Source organism: Macaca nemestrina, chromosome 2 (genome assembly GCF_043159975.1).
Source record: "Macaca nemestrina isolate mMacNem1 chromosome 2, mMacNem.hap1, whole genome shotgun sequence".
NCBI classification, from domain to species: domain Eukaryota; kingdom Metazoa; phylum Chordata; class Mammalia; order Primates; family Cercopithecidae; genus Macaca; species Macaca nemestrina.
In genome coordinates, this window is record NC_092126.1 from 1780521 (window position 1) to 1792085 (window position 11565).

The following is an 11565-nucleotide window of genomic DNA, read 5'->3' on the forward strand; positions in this document are numbered from 1 at the left end:
TTTTGCTGCATGATTGTTGTTTCTGTTTTTATGTGAGAATTTGGGTAAATTGAAAAATTAGCTGGGTGAGGTAGCTCACAATCCCAGCACTTTGGGAGGCTGAGGCGGGTGGATCAGAGGTCAGGAGTTTGAGACCTGCCTGACCAACATGGTGAAACCCCATCTCTACTAATCTCTACTAAAAATACAAAAAATTAGCTGGGCATGGTGGCAGGGGCCTGTAATCCCAGCTACTTGGGAGGCTGAGGAAGGAAAATCACTTGAACCCAGGAGGCGGAGGTTGCAGTGAGCCAGGATCGCACCAGTGCACTCCAGCCTTTGCAGTCTTCTCAAGAACGTTTTCTTTCTTCCTTTTTTTTTTTTTTTTTTTTTTTTGAGGCAGAGTCTCGCTCTGTTTCCCAGGCTGAAGTGCAGTGGCGTGATCTTGGCTCACCACAATCTCCGCCTCTCCTGCCTCAGCCTCCTGAGTAGCTGGGACTACAGGTGTGTGCCACCACGCCCAGCTAATTTTTGTATTTTTGGTAGAGATGAGGTTTCACTGTGTTGGCCAGGCTGGTCTCGAACTCCTGACCTCGTGATCCGCCCGCCTTGGCCTCCCAAAGTGCTGGGATGACAGGCGTGAGCCACCGCGCCCGGCCCGATGTTTTCTTTAGTGTGAGAAGTTCCTTTCAGTTTTCGGTTCTTTGTGTCTTCGAATTTGGGTTGATTTAGAATGTTTATAACAGTTAGTAGCACTGAGGCCAGGTACAGTGTATCACACCTGCAATCCCAGCACTTTGGGAGGCCGAGGCGGGCAGATCAGTTGAGGTCAGGAGTTCGAAACCAGCCTAGATAACATGGTGAAACCCCATCTCTACTAAAAATATAAAAATTAGCCAGGTGTTGTGGTGTGTGTCTGTAATCCCAGCTACTCGGGAGGCTGAGGCACGGGAATCGCTTGAACCCGGGAGGCAGAGGTTTCAGTGAGCTGAGATCCTGTCACTGCATTCCAGCCTGGGAGACAGAGCAAGACTGTCTCAAAAAAAAAAAAAAAAAAAAGGTTAATAGCACTATTACTAAAAACCGACAGATGGGAGGTTTTTAATGCTACATTTGTTACCATCGTACCTTTCATGTTGAGAAAATTTAAAAGTGTTCAGTTATATTAGCTTTGTTCATCCAACCTTGTTTTCTGTTTCCATTAAAGGTACCTCTTAGCATAAATAAAGTTTGGAAAAGTTCCTCTCCTGAGAGAACTGGATTCTGGTATTCTGTCTTTTTATCTGAATGCTCTTTTATGGGTGTGTTTCATATGGAAATTTATCGAGTTTTGCACTTACAATATGTTTACTTTTCTGAGTGATGCTTCAAAAAGAAGTTTACATTAAATTTTTAAGAGCAGCCCCAAATTTGAGTACAATGAAGATTCATTAAGAAGTCATGTTTGGGCCGGGCGCGGTGGCTCAAGCCTGTAATCCCAGCACTTTGGGAGGCCGAGACGGGCGGATCACGAGGTCAGGAAATCGAGAGACGATCCTGGCTAACACGGTGAAACCCCGTCTCTACTAAAAAAATACAAAAAAAATAGCCGGGCGAGGTGGCGGGCGCCTGTAGTCCCAGCTACTCGGGAGGCTGAGGCAGGTGAATGGTGTAAACCCGGGAGGCGGAGCTTGCAGTGAGCTGAGATCCGGCCACCACTCCAGCCTGGGTGACAGAGCAAGACTCCGTCTCAAAAAAAAAAAAAAAAAAAAAGAAGTCATGTTCGGCCGGGCATGGTGGCTCACGCTTGTAATCCCAGCACTTTGGGAGGCCGAGGTGGGTGGATCACGAGGTTACGAGTTTAAGACCATCCTAGCCAAGATGGTGAAACCCCATCTCTACTAAAAATACAAAAATTAGCTGGGTGCGATGGCAGGTACCTGTAATCCCAGCTACTCTGGAGGCTGAGGTAGGAGAATCGCGAGGTGGAGGGTGCAGTGAGCTGAAATTGCACCACTGCACTCCAGCCTGGGTGACAGAGTGAGACTCCGTCTCAAAAAAAAAAAAAAAAAAAAAAAGAAGTCATGTTCAACTTCAATACTTTTGTAATTTTCTAATTTCTTAGGCAGTCACATAAAAAAGGATGCTAAAAGGCCAGGCGCAGTGGCTCACGCCTGTAATCCCAGCACTTTGGGAGGCTGAGGCGGGTGGATCACGAGGTCAGGAGATTGAGACCATCCTGGCTAACATGGTGAAACTCCGTCTCTACTAATAATAAAAAAAAAATTAGTTGGGCGTGGTGGCAGGCACCTGTAGTCCCAGCTACTCGGGAGGCTGAGGCAGGAGAATGGCGTGAACCCAGGAGGCGGAACTTGCAGTGAGCCGAGATCGTGCCACTGCACTCCAGCCTTGTCTCAAAAAAAAAAAAAAAAAAAAAAGAATGCTAAAATAACAGAAGGTGATAGATGGGTCCAGATCATATACATAATGTATTAAAATGTTTGACTACTTCTATCTGTTGAGGTTTAATACAAGCCTAGCTTTGAGTCCAAATACAGGTTTTCTGACATCATTTTCTACAACTTTTCTCAGAGTTCCCAATTTTGAAATGCTGGGCTCACTCAAAAGTGGCGGCTCCTTGTGCTTTGGAGAATGAGGATATCTGCCAGTGGAACAAGATGAAGTATAAATCAGTAAGCTAATATTTTATGTTGTTTTTTAGATCATGTGCCTCATTTAAAGCTCTTTCTGTAATGTTTCTGCCATATTTAAGAGATTAGCACTTTTTTTTTTTTTTTGAGACAGTCTCGCTCTGTTGCCCAGGCTGGAGTGCAGTGGCACAATCTCGGCTCACTGCAACCTCCGCCTACCAGGTTCAAGTGATTCTCCTGCCTCAGCCTCCCAAGTAGCTGGGACTACAGGCGTACACCACCACATCCAGCTAATTTTTGTATTTTTGGTAGAGACGGCGTTTCACCCTGTTGGCCAGGCTGGTTACTCCTGACCTTAGGTGATCCGCCTACCTTGGTCTCCCAAAGTGCTGGGATTACAGGTATGAGCCACCGTGCCCAGCTGGGATTAGCATTTTCTAATATAGGAAGCTGTTTTGTCTTACAGCAAAGGGTTACTACAAAGCACTGCTGTTTTTGGTTGGGGAACTTTCATTGAACATACAGTTGGGAAGATGGATGACTCTGCAATCTTATGCAGTGTAGATTTGTTTTCAAGTAGATTACCATTGCCATATGGTACCTGGAAATTTTTCTCAAACTCTAAAATACATCTGGAGACCTGCATTTGATTGATTATGTCAATGAAGAGTATGCTTAGTGTTTATGATTTATTGATTTAGTGCATTGCTACAAGGTAAGTGGTGACCCTATTAAAACATTTTGAATTCAGTTGTCTTTATTTTTTTTTTGAGACGGAGTCTTGCTCTGTCGCCCAGGCTGGAGTGCAGTGGCGCAATCTCGGCTCACCACAACCTCTGCCTCCTGGGTTCAGGCAGTTCTCCTGTCTTAGCCTCCCAAGTAGCTGGGACTGCAGGTGCCTGCCATCATGCCTGGCTAATTTTTGTATTTTTGGTTGAGACGGGGTTTCACCTTGTTGGTCAGGCTGGTCTCAAACTCCTGACCTCAGGTGATTCATCCCCCTAGCTTCCCAAAGTGCTGGGATTACTGGCGTAAGCCACTGCATCTGACCTCAGTTGTCTTTAAAATTCTGTAACTTGCCATAAGAGGTCATAATTTAACACTTTAAATATAGTTTATATATATATATATATATATATATATATATTTTTTTTTTTTTTTCCCCGAGATGGAGTCTCGCTCTGTTGCCCAGGCTGGAGTGCAGTGGCGCAATCTTGGCTCACCACAACCTCCGCCTCCCAGGTTCCAGTGATTCTCCTGTCTCAGCCTCCCTAATAGCTGGGACTATAGGTGCCCGCCAACACGCCCAGCTAATTTTTGTATTTTTAGTAGAGACAGGGTTTCACTATGTTGGCCAGGCTGGTCTCAAACTCCTGACCTCGTGATCTGCCCGCTTCAGCCTCCCAAAGTGCTGGGATTACGGGCGTGAGCCACCGCACCCGGCCAACTTCGTATATATTTCATCTTTATATATACCAGAAAAACCAGGTGGCCGTTACTAAGGTGATATTCCATCCCAAGGTTTGTTGAAGATGTCATTTTTTGAATGATGGTTTTCAGATAGCACTTTGTTACAGATTGGGTTGGTTACTTGTATTTTTGGGGGTGTAAAATCATAATTCAGGTATTTACAAAAAGAAAACAAAAAGTATTCCCAAGTTACCTAAATTTTAATGTTTTGTAAAACTTATTATAAGTGTAAACTTTCCCAGTGTTTTTCACGGAACTCCTTTATCTTCAAAACCAAATAGAAAATAGAACCGAGTTGAATGTAGGAACTTTTGCGTTGCTGGTCACAGCAAAGGTCACATTCAGTTGCACAATATGTGAATAACAAGGTTTTAAAAGCTATCTGGGGTGAGAAAGGCAAATGGGAATGAAAGGATAATTTAGTTTTTTGTTGTTTTAATGTTTTTCCTATACATCTTCAATTTAGAGAGAATTCTGTATTCTAATTTGAAACACGTTAAGAGGAAGTAAATGTTTATATTGATTACAGAGGTGACACTGGGATATAGCTTTTCTTAAAAGAATATACTTTATGTAAAAAGCAGAAAAATCAGAACTAATGAGATTTAGCAACTTATTGTGGGAACTGAGTCTGATTCTGTAACATTAAACGAAATGTTAGATTCAAAAGTCATTCAAACCAATAATACTACATGTAGTGTAGCACTGGCTGAAAGATATTTAAAACAAAAAGGAAAGAAAAAGATCCAATTAAAAATCAAAGAAATAGTGGTCTCACCTTATGACATGCATTTTGTTTTACTATATTTATTTATTTATTTATTTATTTAATTTGTTTGAGACGGAGTCTTCCTCTGTCGCCCAGGCTGGCGTACAGTGGTGCGATCTCAGCTCACTGCAAACCTCCGCCTCCCAGGTTCAAGTGGTTGTTCTGCCTCAGCCTCCCTAGTAGCTGAGACTACAGGCACCTGCCACCACACCTGAATAATTTTTGTATTATTAGTAGAGACAGTTTAGTAGAGATGTTAGCCAGGCTGTGTTCGAACTCCTGACCTAAGGGATCTGCCTGCCTTGGCTTCCCAAAGTGCTGGGATTACAGGCATGAGCCACCACACCGGGCCCATGACATGCATTTTAAATGTCTAACTTCTCTCTCTCTCTCTCTCTCTCTCCCCATAGGTATATAAGAATGTGACTCTACAGGTTCCAGTGGGACTGACTATACATACCTCTTTAGTATGTTCTGTGACCCTGTTCGTTACAATCCTGTGCTCTACGTTGATCCTAGTAGCAATTTTCAAATATGGCTATTTTTCCCTATAAGTTTTATGTAGTTAAATGCTTCCTAGAAACCTAAATAAGATCTATTAATTTCTGACGAGAAGTGTTCTTCTAGAATTTAGTTAATTACTTTTATCTTTCGTCTTCATTTGTGGCCAAAATTATGTTTACTAGAGGAAATTTGGGATAATTCTCAACTAATTCCAAAATTTAGTGCTCTATTGCATAGATCCTTGGTAATCCTCAAGCATCAAAGGCCATAAGAGGAAACTTAATTTTGCTAAATTAATGTTTATTTTGTGAGAAGTGACTTTATCTTCATTTGAGAGAGAAAAATTATTTCTTTTTTTTGAGATGGAGTCTCGGTCTGTCGCCCAGGCTGGAGTGCAGTGGCGCAATCTCGGCTCACCGCAAGCTCCGCCTCTTGGGTTCACGCCATTCTCCTGCCTCAGCCTCCCGAGTAGCTGGGATTACAGGCGCTGCCACCACGCCCGACTGATTTTTTTGTATTTTTAGTAGAGATGGGGTTTCACCGTGTTAGCCAGGATGGTCTTGATCTCCTGACCTGGTGATCTGCCCGCCTCGGCCTCCCAAAGTGCTGGGATTATAGGTGTGAGCCACTGCGCCCTGCTGAAAAATTACTTCTTTATGTAGTAGAGACAAATTATTGTCATTCTGCGAATACTTTCAATTTAAGCTACAAATTGAGAAAACCATTATAAATAAGAATAAAATAGGCCAGGCGCAGTGGCTCACACATGTAATCCCAGCACTTTGGGAGGCCAAGGTGGGCGGATCACCAGAGGTCAGGAGTTTGAGACCAGCTTGGTGAAACCCTGTCTCTACTAAAAATACAAAAATTAGCTAAGGGTGGTTGTGGGCGTCTGTAGTCCCACCTAATTGGGAGGGTGAGGCGGGAGGATCGCTTGAACCTGGGAGGCGGAGGTTCCAGAACTGGGAGGGTGAGGCGGGAGGATCGCTTGAACCTGGGAGGCGGAGGTTCCAGAGAGCCAAGATCGCACCACCGCACTCCAGCCTGGGTGACAGAATGAGACCCTGTCTCCAAAGGAAAAAAAAAAAAGAATAAAATAATTTGGATGAAAATCATGTTTATTTAAATATTAATGTTATGAGACTATTAAAGACATTTGCCAGAGTTTCAATGAAAATCATTAAAGTAGGACAGCTAAGAAATTAATATTAATTTCAAAATTATTGGTAATCTTAAATTATTGATTATTCCTTAACGTACTCCATTCTCCTTTTACATTTTATAATGTTTCTTTTGGATATATGATTTAGCAAAGGACTTGATGAAACTGAATACTAAGATTTAGTACAGTGTCAGGAAGACAACTCAGATTGCCATTTTGAATAAAGTTGTACATGAACAATAATTGGAATCATCAGGTAATTTTTTTAAACAAAGTTTCTTCATTTACTGTTATGTTTGGAAAAAAATTAGAAAATAAAGTAAGTGCCGTAGGCTAATTAAAAAATAAAACCGGCCGGGCGCGGTGGCTCAAGCCTGTAATCCCAGCACTTTGGGAGGCCGAGACGGGCGGATCACGAGGTCAGGAGATCGAGACCATCCTGGCTAACACAATGAAACCCCGTCTCCACTAAAAATACAAAAAAAATAAGCCGGGCGTGGTGGCGGCGCCTGTAGTCCCAGCTACTCGGGAGGCTGAGGCAGGAGAATGGCGGGAACCCAGGAGGTGGAGCTTGCAGTGAGCCGAGATCACGCCACTGCACTCCAGCCTGGGCGACAGAGCGAGACTCCGCCTCAAAAAAAATAAAAAAAAAAAAAAAAATAAAAAAAAAAAAAAATAAAACCTTAGGGCAAGTGTGTTCCAAAACAGAAGCCATCAAACCTGGGTGTGTTGGCATTATTTGTTTTATATAGAGTATTGAGATGTGATAAACCTTTATATATGCCATCACTGCTCCATTTCCTAAAATATTTTGGTGTTTTCATGGGACTACATCTTGTAGAATTTGACATGTATGACTTGACTAGCCATAACCGTTCTTTTTAAATGTGTATTTGAGACTTAAATATTGGAAAAGGCAACCCAGTGCCATAAAGCAGAAACAGTGACCTTTCAAATGACTAAAATTTCAACCCAGTTGAGTTTCAGACTGATTTCGTGCTTTCTCATAAGAAAGAATTTCATGTTTTAGAAATATTTCTTTCACTATGGCATTAATAATGTGACACTGAAATGGAATTATATGTCAGTTACAATTCAGTAACATTGACAGGCAACGTTTTGGAATACGGTTAGACAGGGAGGGAACATGGTACTGTTTCACATCGAGAGTGAGTATGTGGGGGTATGTGTATACAGAATGTTTTGTTTTTGCTCATCACAACCAGGTTTCATCAGTATTTAAAATATTTAAGATTGTGGCTTGGAATGTGGTTCAGCCATTTACTCACGCAAATATTCAGAAGTGTAATAAAAATGTGAATGAAGAAAACTTTGATATGATTCTTCTTGCCTGGATAAATGGTTGCAGATGACATCACTTTTAGTATAACAGAACATTTCTGGTTTTGTTTATATTATCTTGTAAACATGGCCAACATGGTGAAACCCCGTCTCTACTAAAAATACAAAAAATTAGCCGGGAGTGGTGGCGTGTGGCTGTAATCCCAGCTACTTGGGAGGCTGAGGCAGGAGAATCACTTGAACCCGAGAGGCAGAGGTTGCAGTGAGCTGAGATCGTGCCACTGCACTCCAGCCTGGGTGACCAAGTGAGACTCCGTCTCAAAAGACAAAAAAGAAAAAGAAATATACCTTTAAAGGAGTTCCTTTAGTATGTCTCTGTTGGTAGCTTGTTTATGTTTGATGATATATTTATTTCACCCTCACTCATCTGATGGATAATTTAGGTAGTTGTACACTTCTTTTTTTTTTTTTTTTTTGAGACAGAGTCTCGCTCTGTCGTCCAGGCTGGAGTGCAGTGGCATGGTCCCTGCTCACTGCAACCTCCACTTCCCGGGTTCAAGTGATTCTCCTGCCTCAGCCTACTGAGTAGTTGGGACTACAGGCATGCACTACCACACCCTGCTATTTTTTGTATTTTTAGCAGAGACAGGGTTTTGCCATTGTTGGCCAGGCTGTTCTCGAACTCCTGATCTCAGGTGATCCGCCCACCTCAGCCTCTCAAAGTGCTGGGATTACAGTGTGAGCCACTGTGCCCAGCTGGTAGTTGTACACTTCTAAGCTTGGTTATTTTCTCTTGGTACTTTGAAAATATATCATTATTGACTGGAACCCATTTTGCTGTTGTGAAATCTGCTGTGAATGTAATAGTTGTTTGTGCAGAATGTCTTTTCTCTCTGGTTGCTTTATCTCTGGTATTCTGCAATTTCATTTGCATGTGTTTGAAATTTCTTTTACTTACCCTGCTTGCTGTTCAGTTTGCTTCCTGAATCTGAAGATTCTTGTCTTTAATCAATTCCGGAAATTTTTCAGCCATTATCTCATTATTATCTGTGTCTTTTGGTTTTTCTCTTTTCTCTCCTGGAATTCTCATTAGGAGTATGGTAGACCTTAACAATCTATCCCCATGTCTCTTAAGCTTGCTTTCATTTTTCCTGTCTCTAGGCTGTTCTCAGTAATTTCTTTTGATCTGTCTTTCAGTTTACTAATTTTCTCTTCAATTGTGTGTAATCTGCTATTTAACCAAACATTGGCTTTGGTTTCAATTATTCTTTGTTTCTAGAACTTCTACTTAATTCTTTTGTTGTTGTTTTTGTTTTGAGACGGAGTTTTGCTCTTGTTGCCCAGGCTGGAGTACAATGGCACAATCTTGGCCCACTGCAACCTCCACCTCCCAGGTTCAAGTGATTCTCCTGCCTCAGCCTTCTGAGTAGCTGGGACTACAGGCGCCCACCACCACGCCCAGCTAATTTTTGCATTTTTAGTACAGATGGGGGGTTTCACCAAGTTGGCCAGGCTGGTCTTGAACTCCTGACCTCAGGTGATCCGCCCACCTTGGCTTCTGAAAGTGCTGGGATTACAGGCGTGAGCCACCATGCCTGGCCTACTTAATTCATTTTCAAAGCTGTTTGGTCATTAAAAAGATAATAAAATAAATTTAAAAAAGCATCTTGTTTCTTGCTCATGTTTTCTAGCTCCTGTCTTATTTTCTTTAATCATTTAAATAGGCGTATTTTATATTCTGTAGCCATTAATTCTAGCAGCTAAAGTCTGTATGGGTTTTCTTATATTCTTTGTAGTTTCTATTGACTCACTCATTGTTGCTTATTTCCTCAGGTATATTGTATTTTGGGTGCTCATGTTTGGCTTTGGAAATCCTGTTTAATCTGTGAAATCCTTTGAGACCCAGGTTGAGGGTACACCTGTGCAGTCAGGATTTGTATTTGTCTCATCCAGGCCCCCCAGAACTCCAGCCTGGGACCACTTTCTTGACAAATTTGAACTTTAAAACCTTAGTGAGGGAAAATTCTAAAAGGTTATTAATTCTAAAGGAAAATTTTCTTTTTCCCTCCAAGCCCACTGCAGGCCAAAGTAAACAAATGTCCTGTACGTCTCCCTGGGCTAGTACAGGGTCTTTCTCCCCCAGTCAGTTCTTGAAGGGTGTAGCGCTTTGAATTTCCAGTCCTATGCAGGATCACAGTCCTGATTTCTTGTATAGGCCCAAGTCCTTGTCTTTAGTTTCCTGTGCACCTGTTAAAACCCTAGAGATTTCTTAGATAAGTAGGTGCCCTCAACACAACCATGGCTTCACTGCCCTGCTTACCACTCTGGTTTCCTGCCCCTTCTTCAGGTTGAGTGTGAAGTTTGGAAGACTGTCAGAAGCATTCTGTTTTCATTCTTGCAAGCTGTGCCTTTGAAACAATGTCCTGTTTACCAGTGTTTCTGTGTGTTTATTAAACACACATAATCAGAGCATTTTTCAGGTTATCTCTTACTGTGCCATGTTGCTCCTTGATTCCTTTCTCTCCTGTACCCTCTGCATCAATTGAGTTTTCTGCTCTACATTGATAGAGAAGCACAATCCCTCTTTCTTTCCACTGCCTTCCTACTTTATTTCCCTTCTATTCTTGCATCTCTATACTCCATTATCCACACTGCAGTCTAGTGATCTTGAAGTGTAAGCCAGGTAACATAACTTCCCTGCTTAAAAGCCTTTTAATAAAGTATAGGCTTTTTACCATGGCATTCAGGATCTTTCATGACCTGAATCTTGTCTGCTCTAGTGTTTTCTTGATAGTACTGCCTTCTTGTTCTAGGCCCCAGCTACACAGGGCTTCTTACTGACTGTAGCAAGCCCTTTTCTTTCTTTTCCTGCCTGTATTGCTTTTCACCTCTGGGGGCTTCTCTGGGTGCCGTCTCTTTCTGTTCTTGCCTTAAGTCTCACCTCCTCAATGAGGCCTTCTCCGACCACCCTATCCAAAGTAACCTCACCAAGTTTTTTCTTATACCAGGTGTGACCACTTTGATTACTATGTCTTCATATAAGCTCCACAAAGACTTGGTGAATCGTGTTCAACCTTGCATTTCTTTTGTGCTTTTTGTTTTGTTTTTGAGACGGAGTCTGGCTCTGTCACCCATGCTGGAGTGCAATGGCCCGATCTTGGCTCACTGCAACCTCCTCCTTCCTGGGTTCAAGTGATTCTCCTGCCTCAGCCTCCCGAGTAGCTGGGACTACAGATGCGCGCCACCATGCCCAGCTAATTTTTGTATTTTTAGTAGAAACGGGGTTTGATTGTGTTGGCCAGGCTGGTCTCGAACTCCTGACCCCAGGTGATCCGCCCACCTCAGCTTCCCAAAGTGCTGGGATTACAGGCGTGAACCACTGCACCTGGCCCACCCATGTATTTCTGATGCTTAACAGTGTCTAGTCCATATTAGACACTCAAATATTTGTAGAATAAGTGAAACATTGATGAACTCCTCCGTGGATAAAATAGGGAAGTCTTAATTTGCAAGAAGGTGGGACTTAATTTAGCAGCAAAATTTAAGAATTTGTAAGCAAAAAAGCAAGATGGATAACGGATGAATTCCCAGAAACAAATGTCGCGGAGCAGATGTGTATAACGGCAATCGTCTGTCAGCGTCTTCCGTCGGCAGAAATCTGCTAGGAGACAGTGCTGAATGAAATGAGGGACTGGCTGCTCCTCTCAATACAAAGACTACCAAAGGAATAAAAGCAACGTCCATCACCG

The 11565-nt window shown here is 42.4% G+C and overlaps 1 protein-coding gene across 5 annotated transcripts in view; it reads left to right on the forward strand.

Annotated features, from left to right (window-relative positions):
* Window positions 1-5457, forward strand: part of LOC105470783 (phosphatidylinositol glycan anchor biosynthesis class X) — a 34510-nt gene extending 29053 nt beyond the window's left edge. For all 5 annotated transcript variants that reach the window (XM_071090579.1, XM_071090578.1, XM_011723019.2 and 2 more), the window contains 2 exons: window positions 2551-2651; window positions 5259-5457. In XM_071090579.1, coding sequence (XP_070946680.1) covers window positions 2551-2614 — 64 coding nt within the window. In that variant the 3' untranslated portion in view covers window positions 2615-2651; window positions 5259-5457. The remainder of the gene's footprint in view (window positions 1-2550; window positions 2652-5258) is intronic.
* The last annotated feature ends 6108 nt before the right edge of the window (window positions 5458-11565 follow it).